The sequence below is a fragment of the Populus trichocarpa genome, chromosome 13 (assembly GCF_000002775.5).
Source record: "Populus trichocarpa isolate Nisqually-1 chromosome 13, P.trichocarpa_v4.1, whole genome shotgun sequence".
Taxonomy (NCBI): Eukaryota; Viridiplantae; Streptophyta; class Magnoliopsida; order Malpighiales; family Salicaceae; genus Populus; species Populus trichocarpa.
Window position 1 is genome coordinate 4,377,033 of NC_037297.2, and position 18,337 is coordinate 4,395,369.

Sequence of the window (18,337 nt, forward strand, 5' to 3'; positions counted from 1 at the left end):
TTAAAAAAAATGTTTGGATTAATATGCTTCAGAAGAAAAGATTGTGTCTGTCTTACACTTACCAATTACAAATTCCCAAAAAATGAAAAAACATGGAACCTAACAACCAGTGTACCAAAGAAAATGAATTAAAACCCGAATTCGTGATTCTCACTGCCGCCAAATTCAATTGTAACGCTACCAATTCACAAGCAATCATCTGCAAGGAGAGAGGCCAAAACATGTATTCAAATTCAATGATGATAAATGCTAACAGTAGTTGCAATTTGCAGGAATGCTTAGAAACTAACAGGGTGTTTAGAAGTATGATTGCGGTTGCTTTTCAAAGTGTTTTTTACTTGGAAATGCTTCACAATAATATTTTTTTATTTTTAATATCACTACATCAAAACGCTCCAAAAACATTAAAAAAATTAATTTGAAGCAAAAGAAAAATTCAAATTTTGCTGAAACTTCGGAGCAGACAGCCCCAAACAGGGTCTTTAAATATAAAAGCATAAAACGGCTACCACTGCAAGATTTTAGACGAATAACATATTTCAACCAAAAAGTCATGCACGAATTGTAATACAGCATGCCTGAAGTTCTTTGATATTTACTAGGATGGAAATTAAAACAAGCAACTATGTAATGTTATCTCTGAGGTGACAGAACACATTTGCTATATTACAATATCCAGCTCTAATATGTTCATCAATCAAACTTGCATTTGATCAGAATGGAAAAAAAGCTACAGATCAGTGAATTCAGTCCCAAACGGCTAACCCAGGTAGCACTCTGAAGGATTCAGTTTCAAGCGGGTTTTATATGGATGAAAGTCCATAGGAATTATAGCTGATGGGGAACAGTTATTCTAGAGGATTTAAGTCTTTCTGCATGCTCATGCACACACACATAAATAACACTCGTCCAATAGTCTTGAACAACTATTGAAAGACTAAATCACATTATATGCAACAGTGTTCATAACTAAAAGACTATGAAATAAACAAGAAAAGTTGGCACAAGCACATACCAAGAGTTAAACACGCGAGATTTCTAGCAAAGCACATCTTCTAGACAATGAGTTCATCTTCAAGATAGTTATACTCAAAAGTGAACTCTGTCTTGATTCTTTGACACCTGAACATACAAAAACAGAGATCATAAGAACCACAAGCACAGTCAAATTATATTGAAATTAACTCAATTTTTATTGAAGATGAGCTGCAATGTATAAAAAGATATGAGGGATTGATTTGAAATAGATTGAAAATCAAACTGATAACAAATTCTTGGCTACATTGCCCTAATTTGAGGATTTAGACAAAAACATGCAGTAAATTCACACATGCAACCATGTCTGTTCATGTGTGCAAGCTTCTGAATATTGAAATCATTCTAATATGTAAAGGAAAATAATATAGAATAACTTTAACTGACATGCCAAGGTAGTTCCACAACATTTCACCCATGTTACCCACCAGCCTAATGAAGTGAAAACCCCCTTTGAAAATCTAATATGATCGACCATTCATCCTCTTATATCATTAAACAATTTTATCTCATCCTTATACACAAGCAAATATAACTTGACCACACATGCAATACAAGAGTAAAGACCACATACAAAGAAAAAATTATACCGAAAAATCTTACTAACAAAAAGAACATTCAATGCAATGATTTTATAAGTCACTTATATGCAGTAAATCACTTGTACAATACCATCACTTGTCAAATCAGTTAAGAAGATTTTTATGTACAACTTTCTGTTTGTATAGAGTTTTCCATAACACAAAGTTCAGCAGCAATGCAAAACAGGTGGAGAGTTAAATCAAAATCAGCATACCATCCTTGTTTGTCCTCATTGCCAACATGGAAATCAAAATACACATATGTCCCCTGTTCATATTCATCAGTGGTAACTTTTGGCTCCTCATGCCGTTGAAACCAGGTGTTGTATTTTCTGTGGTATCTCCAAGATTGCTTCTTTAGCTCTTTCGCAGCCAGATACTGCTGATAGGTATTCTGCACATGATAATTGGCTTGATAAGAAACTTGCAGTCATTGTATGACAGAAACAAAAACTGCATAGTAATGAAACAACATAGCATGCCACATCACCTGTTGATAGTAAAAAGCAAAGAACAAGGTATCAGTTCCATAACTATGCATGCTTAGTCGTTCCCAGAATGCAGGGTTACTTGCCATTGGTAACTGAACTTGAGGATAGCTAGGAGGGGTGGCTGCCGGGTGCCTCTGTCCAGACAAACAAGAGAGATTACCATAAACAATATTTGCCCATAGTTTAAAAGGTGCTATAATAGGAAGATAATTGCACATCCATACTGGAATATAGCTCCTAGCTCGTTCTGAGTCTTTAGGTTGAGGAAGCTTGTGATATGCAGCCTCAAGCATCTGTAAATTGTATAACTGATTGTGCATTGCCCCAGAATTTACAGCAGATCCAGTGAGATTATCGCCAATGGCACCAAGGTCCGAAACACTTCTCCGGCCAATAACACCTAGGCCACTAGATGGTTGACTGGATTGTAGGAGTTGCCCTGGAGAGAGATCAATATCTCTTGGCACTTGTAAAGGCTCTGTCAAGGAACCAGATGCCCCAGCCTGCAGTAAAGACATTATAAAACAACTTCAGTCACCCTAACTAGACCATCAAGTTGCACGCACTACCAAATTGTCAACCACAATAAAGTGCTTACAAGGCAATTGGTGGCATAGAATTTCAAAACAAAAAAATGCAATGGCTTCATAAAAAGAAACCTGGCCCAGCACACTGACTTTACTGAGTAGATCCATGGTAAACGTAGAATCTACATGTTAATTCATAAAAGCTGTATATGGGATAACTCATCTCAACACATGAATCTCTTTACTGGCAAAAGATATGAAAAAGGTAAACCTTGGATGGGATAAACACAACCACCAAAATTTAAAGGTATGGATATGCTTCTTGTGTGTGCGCGTGCACATATGTGCATGAGAGAGAGAGCGCATCAGTTTGCAAGATAAAATGAACTCATGACAAATTATTTGCATGTTACAGTGAATTACACATTCAAAAATTAAAAGGTGTACTAGTTATGAAATTATGATAACAGCTTGCAAGTTGCAACCAAGTCTATTTGTAATTGGAGGGGTCACCCAATCATTACCTCACAGAGAATCCCTCCCATCCCCGTCCCCACTTTAAAACAAATTTGGGAGAGGACATGCTGAGGATACACTATCAAAAAATAGAGGGGCTCTCAAAATTCAGCAGACTGAATCATTATTTCATTGTGCTGGTAACAGTTAAGCCACCGCTGTGATGGATATCAAACTCAAATAACAAAGCCCATAAGAATACTAATAAAAAATATCAGGAAAGGTCCTGTGGGTAGGTGGTGCTGTGACAGCCCCAAACTTGAAACTATATCTGGGTAAGCAATTAATTTCAATTTTTCCAGTCAGGGAAATTTAAAATCTAGCCCTAGTAGAGCAGGATGGGTTTGATGCATGTGGAATACTTAAAACAAAAAAATCTACACAGCAGGCAAGATTACGAACTATTCTACATACAGAAGTATCCATTGCATATGGAGATGTGAGTTCATCCTCATTCACAAGACTTTTTCCAAGCCCAGATGTAAGAGCAGATTTGGTGGTTGAATCCTCAGGTAAATTCTGCTTTAGCTGCTGCTCATCAACTGTTGAATGGCCAAGTTCTGCATCATTTGCTCATGGAATCAATGCAAGCCCATTTATGATAGTGTTTCCAAATTCCAATCATGACACGTTAATTGAAGAATGAAGAGTACCAGCATCTTTTGCACCACTTGACATCACAACTTGCTGACTAGACTGCTGATGGATGGAATTTGGCTGCTGTAAAGCAGCAGATGTAACAGTATTGAAACCTGATGCCTGCACTCCAAGTCCTAAACTAGCTTGAGAGACAGATGAACTTTGAGAATTAAACTGCAAATGTAATCAGATGGCATGCCAAAAAAGCAACAGCTGTCAAACTAAGCTTTTATGCATGGAAGCTGGAAATGCAGAAGGAATAGGATTATCAACAGAATGTAAACAAAAACAAAAGCTTCTGTGAACAGAATATAATTCATCAACATTGGCGATTAAGACCATGATCAAAACATTATTTCAAGCATGTGTATAGCTTCTTCTACACCTATAGTTATATTGAATTTAAAGAATCCAAATGCAAAGCCAAAATACTCACATAAAACCTTGTTATCAACTAACCAGGTAAATATAGAAAAGAGCGATACTAAAAGAAATATGGATATTTCTCCTATAAAGCTCAATGGTACTCACATAAAACCTTGTTATCAACTAACCAGGTAAATATAGAAAAGAGCGATACTAAAAGAAATATGGATATTTCTCCTATAACGCTCAATGGAAAGGTCAAGTGATCAAGCAACAAATGAATGGAAATGGTATCAGCTGCTATAAAAAAAAGGTTTGTATTAGTTACATCTGATTGCTAATAAATTTCTTCTCACAAATCTACAAGAGATTTATATTGAATGAAATAATGCACAACTCCACAAAATAGCACAATATAATTACAATTCACAACTAGGCTAAACTGACATTGAAATCATGAAACAGCACCCTACAAAATCTTTCACTAAACTTATTTTTCCAAGCTGACTTGTTCAAACAAAGGAAATGACAGGGAATGAAAAATCTTAAAGAAGAAAAAGCACCTGCTGCAAAAGGGGGTTTTGTTGGGCAGAATACTGCTTATGATTCCCACCAGTAAGAGGCGGCATGCCAAGAATGTTACTGTGACCTTGCTGCTGGACTTGCTGAAGACGCTGCAAAAATTTCTCTCTCTGATCAGGAGCTATTTCAGTTCTTGCACGAAATTGGCCCTGCAGCAGCAATACCGTTTAAAACAGCATTTCTAAACATTTAGACATGGACAATTCATGTCATGAAGCTAAATTCTAAACATTTGGCATGAAAAATTACTGTCATTTGTCCATTACAAAAAAGCAAATGAAGTTGATATTAAAAAAAGCCAGTGAGCTATCAAAATATTTCTCAGTGAAGTTTACTCATCCAGCTTTCCTCACTCTTCCCCTCTAATTTTGCTCTTTATTTTCAGTTCTTTAGCTTTACCACCAGCAGTTATGCATGGTATTAAGTTTCTTCCCTCCCTCTTTCGATCTTTCCACCCTCTTCTTAAAAAAAAATCCCGTCTCTAGGCTATTTGGCAAAATAAAGTATTTGCAAAATGCATGACAGTGAGGACACCATAAAAACTAAGTTGCATAGGAAAGATTTGTTTTGTTTTGTTTTGTTCATTTATTTTCTTCAGATGATTAAGCATCTTATACATACAGCACTCATATCCTGGTCTGTTATCAATACCCTCACTAGAAAGGACCAAATTAACATTGGAGGAAGAATTTCGGGTGAATCTGAATCTTATAGCATTTTCCATTGGTTGGCAATCTTATCATGCACATATTATTTTAGTTGACTAGCCACACATCAAATTAGTTCCGGCTTGCATGAAAAAAATATAAAACACCCATTCAACAATAAAAGTTATAATATACTATAAATGCTGGTGGTTATTAACAGAGATGTTCATTTTCAAATGAATTAGAACTTAGATAGATATATAATCCAATGATTGTAAAAAAGTCAACATTATCAGCTTCCAAAAAAGATGGGTGTACAAAGAACATTTCAGTCACTAACTAAACTAAAAATTGCATCAAATATGCTACGCATATAGGCTCTGCAAATTGAAATTTCAATGTTTTCAACAGCATTTCCAATATCCCATTTCTTGGTCCATCCATGAAACACAGTTTAATTAACACCTTGAGCATCCATTGCAGTAGGATGGTGGTGACCACCCATTGCACCAAGGAGGCAGCTAGGATCAAGACCAGATAAAAGCAATTGGCATTTATGCTAATAGGTTAATTGCAGTCACTAAGCTAATAAATGGATCTAATAAGCTAATCCATGTATGCTAAAAAACCGAAGTTTAAATATTTTCAATTATGTTTCCAAATGTCCCATTATTTGGCCCACCCAATAAACACAGCTTAGTTACACCTTGAGCCTTCATTCCACTAGAAGGATGGTGACGATCACAGATAAAAGCCATTGACATTAATGCCAATGCTCCCCAAGGTTTGATTAGGGTGAAAGGGAGGCAGCTGGGTGGGGTAGTTTGCAGTTGGACTTGTCCTTGACAAATGAGGGATTATCCAGTGAAAAAAATAGACACCTTGCACCAATATCCTCTTAAATAAATTTGCACACAAACTCACACTTGCACCCCTATGCTATTATAAACACCAGGACAACAGACAGTGTTAAAACAAGTGGCATACCGGTTCATTCTGATTTTGAAAGGAACTCCCAGGTCTCCATTGCATGCCAGTGACCAAAGGAGAGAAAACTCTGCCACCCATAGTAGCAGCTTCACCAGCACTACTAGTATCAACTGCACTGGTTCCATCACCAGCCTGAGGCAAGATCATTCGGTTACTTAGTGGGGAAGCCAGAGGCTGCACCATTCCAGCACTCCCAATTCTATCATCATTTCCCAAAATATTTCTCTTTGCAATGTCAGAAGCTAAAGGTACTGAACCATGAGCCCCGTTGCTAGGAATAACAACAGGACTGAGGGGGATACTAGACGAGGGCTGGCTAGAGAGGCCACCTCTACCAATGCCCCTTGCTAATCCAGCATCAGCAAGAGAAGGTGATGATCTACGGCCAGGGAAGCCTGCAATTTCTTCCTCCTTCATAGAATTGCCAAGTGTTGCGGGAGAAGAAGGATTAGAAGGAGCTGCATTTTCCAAGACACCTCGAACAGAAGTTGAACCAGGAAGAGTTGGTGAAGCTGCTGACAAATCATGCAATGTTTGAGCCTGAACATTCACAGAAATAGGTGCATGGTTCCCAGTTGGTGTTGCTGCAGCAGAAGAACCAACCATGCTACTTTTGGCAGGAGGAGTTCTTGCAACAATATCAGAATTACTATCCTGTGAAGTAGTATCATCGGCTTGATCTTGAACAACAGCACCCTCATGATGAGTAGAAGCAACAGTGGCCTGAAAAAGAATTTTCATTCCATAGACATAGCAACAATGTTAGGACAAAGCACAAAATTGAAATGGAATTAGGGAATTAATAAGTGCAGATAGTAGAAGTGGTAAAGTTCTGGTTTTCTAAGATATAAATGAAAATAAAATACCAGTGATACACAACATGAGAAAAAGTTGTGATTCCAGAACACTTCTCTAGACACTGAATAAGCTATTCAATCCAAGTATGGCTTAAAATCAACTATAAAAAGTGGAGAACGTAATAACAATTAGCTAGTGTGAATATATGGTATATATAGACCCAAGATAAAGCAAATGTAAGTTATTCTGAAAGAAAAAAGCAACTATTTGCCATTAATCCAGAGTTTAACACAGTTAATAACAGCCTACACCAAACAAACTAATATAAAACATTATTAAACCCAAGAAATATAAACCTCCAGCTATATTATGTCAAATAAAAGGGTTAGAAGAGCCAAAAGCAAAAGCAATGTACATTACATATAACTTTCACATTTCTTTCTTCCCTTCAAAATAAAGAAGGAATCGAACGTGTCATAGTCACAAGCCCTAGTATCACAGGTCCAACTAAATCTTAAGGCAAAATATAATGAAAACTCCCTTGGCAACTAATTAAAGCCAAACAAATATCCATTGGCCCATGCATGTCACTGAATCACCAAGGTACATCTGATTCAGGCCTTGCAGCTTGCTACATCAACACAAGAAGAAGAACACAACCTCTCTAATAATAAATAGGTAAAAGGAAGGCTTAATCAAAACCACTAATGTATCTTGAGATCCTTCATAATTCAAAGCTAAAGATATAATAGGATAACAATCCTAGATAGAGTATAGACATACAGGCATTTGAGGAGCAGATGTCACCAAGGAAGTCTTTAAGCTGTGAACGGGGGCACCCTGCAGAGGAAAAAAGAAATTTATTACAAAACTGAGTAAAAGAAACACCCCTACCCACCCACCAACCAACACCAAAAAAATAACGGAAAAAAAAAATGTGTTAACAAAACATTTTGAAAAAAGCTGAGATTATTCTTCCATTGAATGTTAGAAGAGAAAGAGAAAACAAGCACAACCACACATCCAAAAGATGACTGCATTCCCATCTCTAAAATGGCAAAGTAGTTAGAAGCACAGGCTGCCACCCATTAAAGTTTACCTTCACAAGACCAGGAGGACCAATTGTAACCAGGTCTTCAAGAGATTCAACCTTGTCTAATGGTAATGAGTTGTAAAGATCATCAACATCACTAAAATCATCAAAATCTTCCTACAAAAAAGATAACATATAAAAAGAGAATTGAAGTGACATAAAAAGAAAGAATATTAATGTGATGTCCCATCAAGAATGTTGAAGTGAAGTGAAAATATACAGTTTAACATGGGAAAATCCACAAGAGAATGCATGATGCCTCTTACAATAAGCATGATAAAAAATTTGTGTGCTGTTAGAAAAGGTTAAAAAACACAAACCTGATTACGTTCCACATAGTCATCCAGGAAGTCTTTAACATCATTAACCTGCTCAGGACTCAACTCATCGTTGTCTAGTAGCCTCAGGATCAACTCTAACTTCTTTATATGAAGCTTGTGCCGTGTAATGGATGCCTCTAAATGTGTCTGTCAAACAAAAGGAAGAAAAAAAAATTATAACAGGAAGAATATATAAATTCTAAAAACTACATTTTCCTTTTCTGTCCTACCAGTCTGGGTGGCCTTGTCTTTCCTTTCTTAACAGTAAGCCCCTCAATCTCAGCTTCAAAGCTATCAATCTGAGATTCCAGTTCCCCAACCTATTCAAGGAAGAACAAGTTAAAACACCACTAATGAAATAAGAATTCATAAAACAGAAAAGGACTTCAATTTAAGACTCGATGATGTCAAACTAAAAATAAGTTTTATTCATTTCAAACCACATTTTCCAGACCAAATTGACATATAATGGAGTAATTTTAATTGCTTGAAAATTGGTCCAGTTCTTGTTCTCAAGATACAAAGTTTCAGATTCGGTATGAATGACGAGGTTCTCATGTGACTTGCAGGCATTCATTTTGGACGAGTTTAAGACAATTAAAAGTTTATAAACATAGTTGGCAAAACAAAAGGAAAAAAATGTTTTAGTATTGAATAAGGAATTATCTCGAAGGGAAAAGCTTTACTATTTTAAATGCTATCAGGCAGATCACAGATCTCTAAGCCATAAACCATTTATAACTTCAATAGTTCGTCTATATCATTGATTTTTTTCTGGGATAAGTATAAAGCTTTGGACATTAATTAGCAAGCAAAATCAACTGGCTGCACATGCCACATGCAGTAGGACCAGAGAGGGGCAGGTCAATTACAAGTCATAATGAAAGATTTTATAATACCAGCTCAAAGAAATGAAATTTGAAAAGTCAGAATTGTTTTATTTTATATACACTTTCAGAAATAAAGATAAGAAGAAAGCAAATCAAACAGCTTACTTACATACCACATTATTCAACCAATCCCTTGTCTCTGATTTAGCCTTCTCCTTTGGATCCTAATAATAAAAAAGATAAGCATACTAAGCGATTCTGATTGCAAAAGCTATGACATCTTGGAAAAAAGAACTATTTTACTTTTTAATAATAGTTTTTGTGAACTTATAAAGATTAAAGACATGGAACACATACAAAACCCAAAAGACAATTTTAAGATTGGAAATAAAACTTCTAATTACAGGGAGATGGAATCAAGTCCAATGATGAACACTAACAGCAGCAGCAGCAGCAACAACAACAACAAGGCCTCAAATCCAAAAGACAACTAATTAGCATTCCTCCAAAAAAAACCACAAAGAGCAAAAAATGAATAAGAAAATTCATTTAACGAAGACCTCAAATCTATGCTGTCAATGATGTCCACTAATAGCTCAAAAACTTTTAAATTGAGCTACTTCTGCAAGTCTGCACATGTAAACACTGAAGTGGGAAAGAAAAACATATTTAAGCACAAAACAAACAATAAAAAGCACCAAATATGTAAGCCAGATAATAGAGGTGAATTAGAAACCCTTTAACAGGCTTCATCAGATTGAGAAAGTACTAGCAGTCATGGCACATTACATCACCCTAAGAAGGGATTGCCTCACAGAGTAATGTGGTTCCAAGTAACCACATCAATTGCTCCCAAGGTACCAATCTGATGGTTTACTCAGCCTCAAATTTACTACCCATTTGACCGATTCGATTCAAGGTCCGGCATAAAACAAGGCAGTGTTAGTATGCAATGCTTACAGTTTTGGGTTGCTGGCCCAGCCCTTCTTTGGAAAATGCTTTTGTCTTAGTTTCCTTTTCGCAGATCTTAAATCTTTCCATTTCTTTCTCGATAGTCTTGCGAGCATCCACCAGAGCCTGCTCGTAAGATGCGCTAACCTACAACATGATTCAAAAGAAAGCAAGATCAACCTCAGCTTCAACAACAGTGTCAAATATACATAATAAGGAAGAAAATGCCACGACGCGTCACAGAAATGAATAACCATTTTATCATGGAAAATGACTGCACTATCAAATATCCTCAAAGCTTTAGATAAGAGTGGTGCATGATAACACAAAAAATAACCAGATAAGAAGCGAACACATGTGCTGGAAGGTGAAGGTTACATCTATTCAGGAAAAGCTGAATGAACATGAAGATGGTTTAAGATAATTTGGACAGACCAGTTGTAAAATGATTAAAGCCTAGAGAGGGGTGGGGTGCGATAAACCAAACATGGCATATGACTAAAGTAATAAAGAACATAATCTCATAACAGCTAGCAGAAAGTTTAGCACAAAATGTAACTAAATAGACAAGGTAGATACATGTAGCCATCCAGGCTTAGCTGCATTGAATTGATTTATTCAAAAATGTAAACCAATCAAATAAATAAAAAGTGTCCCTTCATCTATAACCAACTTGATGACTCAAAATAACCCAAACTTACATACTTTTTGATATCTAAACTTGGATTAAATAATTGATTAAGAGCAAACTAAAAGGCTGGGTAACTTTTCTTGTTTTAGCAACTAGAATTCATAATAGGAACTCAAATCTGCAAGGCTGAAATGATTCAAGCACAGTAACCAGAAAAAAAAAATGAAGAGGGGTGACCTTCTTATCCTTTATTTCACTGGATTGAATCCATGTTTTGATCTGGTCCCTGTATCTCTGCAGTTTCTTGATTTCCTTCTTCAAGTCTGCCTCAAACTTTTCTTTTTGATTCACGTTGTCCGTATCATAAACCTACAAACAGCAATAACCCATTCATAAACAACCAAATTAGAGAGGGAAAAACAAACAAACAAAATACTACAAAATAAAATAAAACAAAAGGTGCAAGAAAACTCAATTAAGCAGAGAGTAAACGTTATATATCATCACTACATCGCATCAATAAATCCATTTGTAAACCAAGAAAACAAAATAACAAAAACAAAAATATACAGAGAAGCTTACCATTTTTTCGACAACAAACACAGAATAAAAATCAAAAAAACGAAATACAGAATTAGTTATTTTATTTTAACTTATTATTAAAAAAAATAATAATAACTGAAACAAAAATAACCCACACAATCAATGAAATCACAGCATTAACAAACTAACCGTTAAAAATCCATCCGCACAAAATAACAATTCATTATACGTTTAACAAAAGAGAAAACAAAATGAAATTCCGCCAAAACTCACTTTCCTTCGTTTTCTCAGCAACCAAACACATCTAAAAAAGAAAAAGAAAGCACACTGAAACAATACTTCTCAAATTGGTTTTTAGACTCTAAATTCGTTACTTCTTGGCAGCTAAAAAATATGAAAATCAAACAAAAAATATTTAAGAGAGATAGCGATGGAGAAGGGAGAGTAAGTTAGTGACCTTGTTCCAGATACTGTCAAAAACGTCGACGCCTTCTTGAACTTTCTTTAGAACACGATCGATCTCGCCTTGTAACTTGCGGCTTGCTCCCATTGTCCAACAATTTGATCACTGTCAAGTCAATAACTACTACTGATGTGTTTGCTTTTATTATCATTCAATCTCACGAGTGATAAATGGACGGATTATCTGTGTGTGCCGCTCTTTATTTTTAGGGTTTTTTTTCTTTTTCCTTTTATTTTATTCTTTTCGCCTGCTGTGCTGATTGAAATATGGAGGAGATGATGGGGAAAATTGAGAACGAGGAAGGAGATGGATTTTAGAGTGGAGCGAGTGAGTCCGAGTTTCGTTCTTTAATTATGGGCTGGGCTTTGTTGTGATTTGGGCTGCTCACACAGATTACGGATGTGAGTGGTTTTTGGTACTGTAGCCATATAATTAAATTAAGCCTTACACTTAATTGCAACAGTAAATTTAATTTAACAGTGTTTGTTTTTCATCAAGTATTTTTCTCATCTTTCACTAACTTTAAGAACAAAATTGGTGAATGAAATATTTTATGGTGAAAAAATAAATTTAAAGTAAAAAATAACTTAAATTTTTCAAGAGAAGAAAATATATTTACAAGACAATATTTTTATTAAATCATGAGCCTCACTTATTAATTTTTATCGTTTTCTTTCTAACACTTATATTTCTTTTGTACATAGCCTAATAATGAAATTAATATTTATTAACCATGAGGGGTAGCTTAACTGGTCAGATCTTGAGTTTGCTCTCCAATTATCACGAGTTCGAGTCCTCTCGGGGCGACTGGAGGCTTACATGATCGCTAACTTCAAGGCCCGTGAGATAAGTCAAAGTGCACGCAAGCTGGCTCGGAAACCCACGTTAATAAAAAAAATTAATATTTATTTGAGAAAAAAAAACATCTTTTATGTAAAAACAAATCAAAAAATTTGACATGATATAGTTACTAGAAGAAGAAAAACAGATACGAAGAAGTTTTGATGATAGAAGTTTAATCCAAAAATAATGTTCAAAAATATTTAGTTTATAGTATTTTTAAAGCAAACTTGCAATCAAAACTAAAATTCTAATATACATGCTAAGTAAATATAGAAACTTGCATAATAGATTGAAACACAATTTTAGTATGTTTATATTGAAATTATACTTAAACAAAACTAATGTAGAGTATTTACTTATTGAAGCACTTATAATATAATTAAGCTAAAAAAACTTATTGTTAAAAATCATTTAATTATCCTTGAAACTTTATTGTTCCCTTACATGATGCAAATAGAATGTATGCAAACACTATCACATTGCATATATGTATTTTTAGATAAGGTACATAAACTAAAAAAAATATAACTCAAAATATTCTCCATAAAAACTGAATTTAAGCTCTAGATTGAGAGAAAAACAAGGAAGAAAAACATGGCTTAGAACAAAAGAGAATATGTTGGAAAAATAGATGTGAAAAGGAGTTTGTAAAATCTAAAAAAACTCTACAGAAACACTCTTCTTAAATATACAAAAACACTCTTTTTTCAGTTTCTTGTTTATAGAAGGTTTTGAAACCAAAACTGATAAAAAATTAATTCTAGTAATTACCAAAATTATTTTTTACCATTATCAGCCTCGATTACCAGTCATAAATCAAAATCAGACCTAATAATCTTGGCTTTAGATCTAACATTTTGTTTGAATAAAAACTGCTTATAAATTGTTCAGGTTGAAGAAATTATTTAGACTCTTTATTCATAGGCCGATAAAGGTAATTCTTTGTGGAACAAATAATTATAAACCCAAATTCAAGCTCAAAAACAGGTTGGAAAAAAATAATTATTTTTAGCACAAAATATTATTTTTAAATTAAACCCAAACCCAGGCTTATACCCAGCACGAAGCCCGAACTGAGCCATGTAAATGGATGGTCGAGATCTTTATAGAGAGTCTGTGCTGACGAATCCAAGCATCAGTCAAGGAAACAGTTTCCTGATGATTTCTGAGTTGGCAGCGACTTAATTTTCATTGATGATTTTTGAATTGACAATGAACGTATTTGCTGAAGATTCCAGGTGTCAACCGTGAAAGAAGTTTTTGCTGATGATTTATGTGTCACTAGTGACCCAATTTTCGTTGACGAATTATGTGTCACTAGTGACCCAATTTTCACTAACGACTTTCTGTGACAGAGGCAACTTAGTTTGCTGATGAACTCCATATTAGAAATGATTTAATGCTTGTGATGACTTCGTCGTCGATCTAACCTAAGTCACTACGAAACTCAAGAATTAAATGTTAGGACATTGCGAGTGGCCACACTTAAAATAAAAAGAAGTGCAGTGATATGATGATGTTCGTTGTATGATTGTATAATGTGTGGAACACTTGAATATGAACATGTGTATTCTTGGAATATGTATAATGATGGTTATATGGTTGCTTAATACGAGTATGATGATTATGACCATTTGATATGTCAAGTGGTACGATCAGGATTAAACCTTCAACTGGACGAGGGCATTCCACAAGAAGAACAAATAGGTAACTTCCACCCCCTTCTAGCAAAATGCTAATTTTCCAAAATGTATGTTTTATAAAAGATCTATGTCCGAGTTTGAATATTGTAATTATCTACAGTAGTTGATAAGATGATAAAGAATGCATTACATATATAAAAAGTAATGAAACGATTATATTCTTCTAGATTATGAACAAAAAGTGATGTTAATATTCCGTGGTTACCTACTATTATGTATAAATTATTTATAATTTTTGTCTCTATCTTTGTATTGTAACAGGAACATCACACCAATAAGGTACTTAAGAAACCCTATTCTATGGGTCCATATATTTTGGAAAAAACTATATATTCACATGTTTTAAATGTTATGTATTTGGTAGGAACGAATGTACTAGTTGTATGGTTGTCGTTTGACACTTTTGTATAAACTCGCAATAATAACAATATTAGATTAGGGATATGAACTTATGTTAATGTTAATATGATGTAATGTAAACTTGTGTACATGTAAATATAATGTTATGTGGTATGTGTATTAAGTGTTCTCATGTATATGGAAGTATTGAGTTACACAATCATTTAAGTATTATGTCATGTTTGAAACCTAATTATAAATTCTCGGGACGTTATTGCGAGAAGCATTGAGAACATACCAGCTTTCAAAAAAAATTACCATCAATTTTGACCATGAAAAAATTAGGTTGTTACAGTGCTTTAGAGGCATGCTGAAGCTGAAAAAAGCCCAAGGCCCATTTTACTTAGGTCATTCTCTCTCTAAAAGCTTGAGTGTTTTTTAGGCTCAATTTCAATTTTTCAACTTTCCATTATATAAATAACAAGAAAATCTTGTTTCTTTTCCTTGTGAGATAGAGTTTTTAGGTTTCATAAAAGCATTTCAACTAAGGGTTTTTTTTATATCAATTTCTCATTCACTCATTATTTATTTTAATTATGTTAATTTTTCATGTTAAAGAGTTTATTTTGGAGAATAAATCCTAAAAAAAAATTATACCCAAAAGTAAGTGGTCTCCACTTATAATTTGATCTCAAATGTGCCTATTAACCATGTTTTAAAAAAAAATTTCCAACAATCCCTTACATGAATGAAAATTATTTGACCAATATAAAAGACTCAAAGATCTATAAGATACTGATTTAGTGGGTCATTACATCAAGATAAGTAGCTTTTAGCTTTGAATCTTTCTTATTGACATACTATCGGATCTACTCAGCTAAATAGTGAACGCGATGTCTTAAACTATCAGCCTTTTATGTAAACCAATATAATAATATTCACATAGTTGTCTACCTAGAGATTTCATTTGATTCTCACTATTATGTTTATTTTGGCCATGAACATCTTCTAAATTCATGAGTGCTTTAGTGAATTCAGTCTTTTTTGAAACTCTAAAAAACAATCATATTTCTCACTCATATAGGTGAGTTTCCAATAAAAATATTATACGATACTCTACTTGATATACTAAGATATGAAAATTATTAAGAACATAACTCACCCTTTATGACATTACAACTAGCATCTTCTTTCATTATATGAATAAGTAGGAAATCATAATTTTTGAATGATATTGAAAATGTTATATGACTTAGTTTTTTATTTGAACATAGATCTTAAGATCTCTAGTCAACTAGGTATAATTATTATCAATACACTCTTTTATTTTTAAAGGCTTTAAGCCCATTATCCTTGATGAATTATATATAAACGCTCTCAACTAACATTTGGTTAGTAGGTCCATGATGTTTTTCTCTAACTTTACATAGTCAATGAAAATAATTCTGTTTGAGAATAAGTGTTTGATGATATTATATCTATGACGTATATGTTTAAACTTACTATTATACACACTACTTTATGCCCTTCAAATTATAGGCTGACGATCCCAATAGATATAAATTATTGGCACTAGTTTTAGCCAACATGAAATATCCTCTAAGAAATTTCAAAGTCACTCGTCTTTCTCTCCAGCTTTATTAAGAGTAATAAACTTTGATTTCATAAACGATCTTGTAATACACATTTGCTTAAAATATTTTCATGATATAGTTGATCCATTATATGTGAAGACATATCCATTAGTGGATTTTAATTTTTAGTATTGAATATCCAATTTGCATCACTATATCCTTCAAGTATCGTTGAGTAATCAATATAATGTAATTCATAATCCAAGGTGTACCTTAAATATTTGAGTACCCTATTTATTGCTTTCTAATGATCCATACTCAGATTACTAGTAAATCTACTTAGTTTGCTAAACGAGTATGCAATATCAGGTACTGTTTAGTTTCTAACGTACATCCAGCTCCTAATTATTCAAGAATATTGCAACCGGTTTATTTCCTTACCTTTAATTTTTAGACTTATATACACTCATGTCCATTGGTGTTTTCATATTACTATTGTTACCTTTACAAAATTTATCTAGAACTATCTCAATAAAGTGATTGGTACAATACCAATTCATTAAGCTTCTTGGTAATTTTTGTTCCCAATATGACATCTACAACACTTAATTATTTCATGACAATCTTATTGGTTCATATTTTCGTAGTACACTTGATCATACAATTATTATTGTTCAAAATAAGCATATCATTCACATAAAAACATACAATAACATAACATTTATATATGTTTTTCACATAAATACATTTATCAACTTTATTGATTTTAAACTTATTTGATAACATGATCTTTTTGAATTTTTCATGCCATTCGTTAGATGTATTTTTCAAACCATATAATGATTTGACAAACTCACAAACTTTTAGTTATTATTCATTAACAACAAACCCTTCAAGTTGTTCCATGTAATTTTTTTTTATTAAGGTTACCATTTAATAAAGTTGATCTTACATCTATTTGATGTATCTTAAGCTTGTTAAAAGAGGTCATGACTATCAACATTCATATAAAAGTTATTCTTGACATAGACGAATATGAGTTAAAATACTCCACATCTTCTTATTGCTTGAATTATTAAACCACAAATCTTATTTGTATTTGTTAATAGTGTCATTAGTTTTTATCTTCATTTTGAAGATCCACTTATAGTCTAATGACTTACTTCCAAGTGGAAGATTCATTATTTCTCATGTATGATTGTTCATAATAGATTTTATTTCACTACTAACTGTGATATCGTTCAGCCTTATAATACGACCCAAGCAAGGTCAGATTTGGATTTTGACGTAAAATTTTCTACCATCTAATTTTACGCTATTTAGCATAACGCCGAATTCAATTGTTGGATCGAGGTGAAACTTTAAGATTCTAGAGGTATTTTTCTATATTTAGGGTAAAGTTTCAGATGAATCGGAGTTTGGAAAGGACTTGCGATATAGGTCAGAATAACCTGTATGAATTTTATTATTTACTTTCTTTTGACATGTGAACTTTCTATTTGGCAAAGATCCTTTTTCTAAAAAGATGTGACAACTTGTTTTGGAAATTTTCTAGTTCCACAAGAATCTTTAATGAGCTTAAACATATTTTTCAAGAGTGACAACGATTCATTAATGTTCTAGAATCCTTTTTTATAAGGATTCCTTATTCATCTTAGCTACATAAGAAAAGAAGGGCTGATATTATTTAATGACAAATTAATTATTTTTATTATTTTCTTTCATGTTTGAGCTTAGTTTAAACTTTGTTTTGAGTTAGGATCCAAGACTTGTTTGGATCATATTATGTGCCTTTTAGTTTAGGGTTTTTGGGTCAATTTTGTATGTGGGTCAATTCAACCCACAATGGTAGATCCATTAGGGTTAATTTTTAAG

At 33.6% G+C, this 18,337-nt stretch overlaps 1 protein-coding gene across 3 annotated transcripts; it reads right to left on the reverse strand.

The window, feature by feature from the left end:
* LOC7482356 (general negative regulator of transcription subunit 3) lies at nucleotides 1-12,306 on the reverse strand. Of its 3 annotated transcripts, none has more exons than XM_024583658.2 (17): nucleotides 11,998-12,306; nucleotides 11,235-11,366; nucleotides 10,376-10,513; nucleotides 9,589-9,639; nucleotides 8,816-8,905; nucleotides 8,586-8,732; nucleotides 8,272-8,382; nucleotides 7,956-8,012; nucleotides 6,372-7,097; nucleotides 4,719-4,886; nucleotides 3,804-3,909; nucleotides 3,565-3,710; nucleotides 2,332-2,610; nucleotides 2,107-2,241; nucleotides 1,832-2,010; nucleotides 1,016-1,122; nucleotides 1-199 (listed from the first exon to the last, which is right to left on the reverse strand). In XM_024583658.2, the coding sequence occupies exons 1-16, from the start codon at nucleotides 12,088-12,090 to the stop codon at nucleotides 1,056-1,058; spliced, it is 2,625 nt and encodes an 874-aa protein (XP_024439426.2). In that variant the 5' UTR covers nucleotides 12,091-12,306; the 3' UTR covers nucleotides 1-199; nucleotides 1,016-1,055. The 3 variants fall into 3 exon arrangements, with proteins under 3 accessions (XP_024439426.2, XP_024439425.2, XP_024439428.2); XM_024583657.2 differs by having other exon boundaries at nucleotides 3,804-3,963; XM_024583660.2 differs by lacking the exons at nucleotides 11,235-11,366; nucleotides 11,998-12,306 and having other exon boundaries at nucleotides 3,804-3,963; nucleotides 9,585-9,639; nucleotides 10,376-10,450.
* Between the last annotated feature and the right edge of the window lie 6,031 nt (nucleotides 12,307-18,337).

Coding starts and splice junctions, on each gene's coding strand:
- LOC7482356 (XM_024583657.2), bottom strand. CDS start 12,090: ATGGGAGCAAGCCGCAAGTTACAAGGCGAGATCGATCGTGTTCTAAAG. Junction 2,611..3,564: donor CATATGCAATGGATACTTCT/GTATGTAGAATA, acceptor TCTTTACTGCAG/GCTGGGGCATCTGGTTCCTT. Junction 1,123..1,831: donor AATGAGGACAAACAAGGATG/GTATGCTGATTT, acceptor TTGTATGTTCAG/GTGTCAAAGAATCAAGACAG.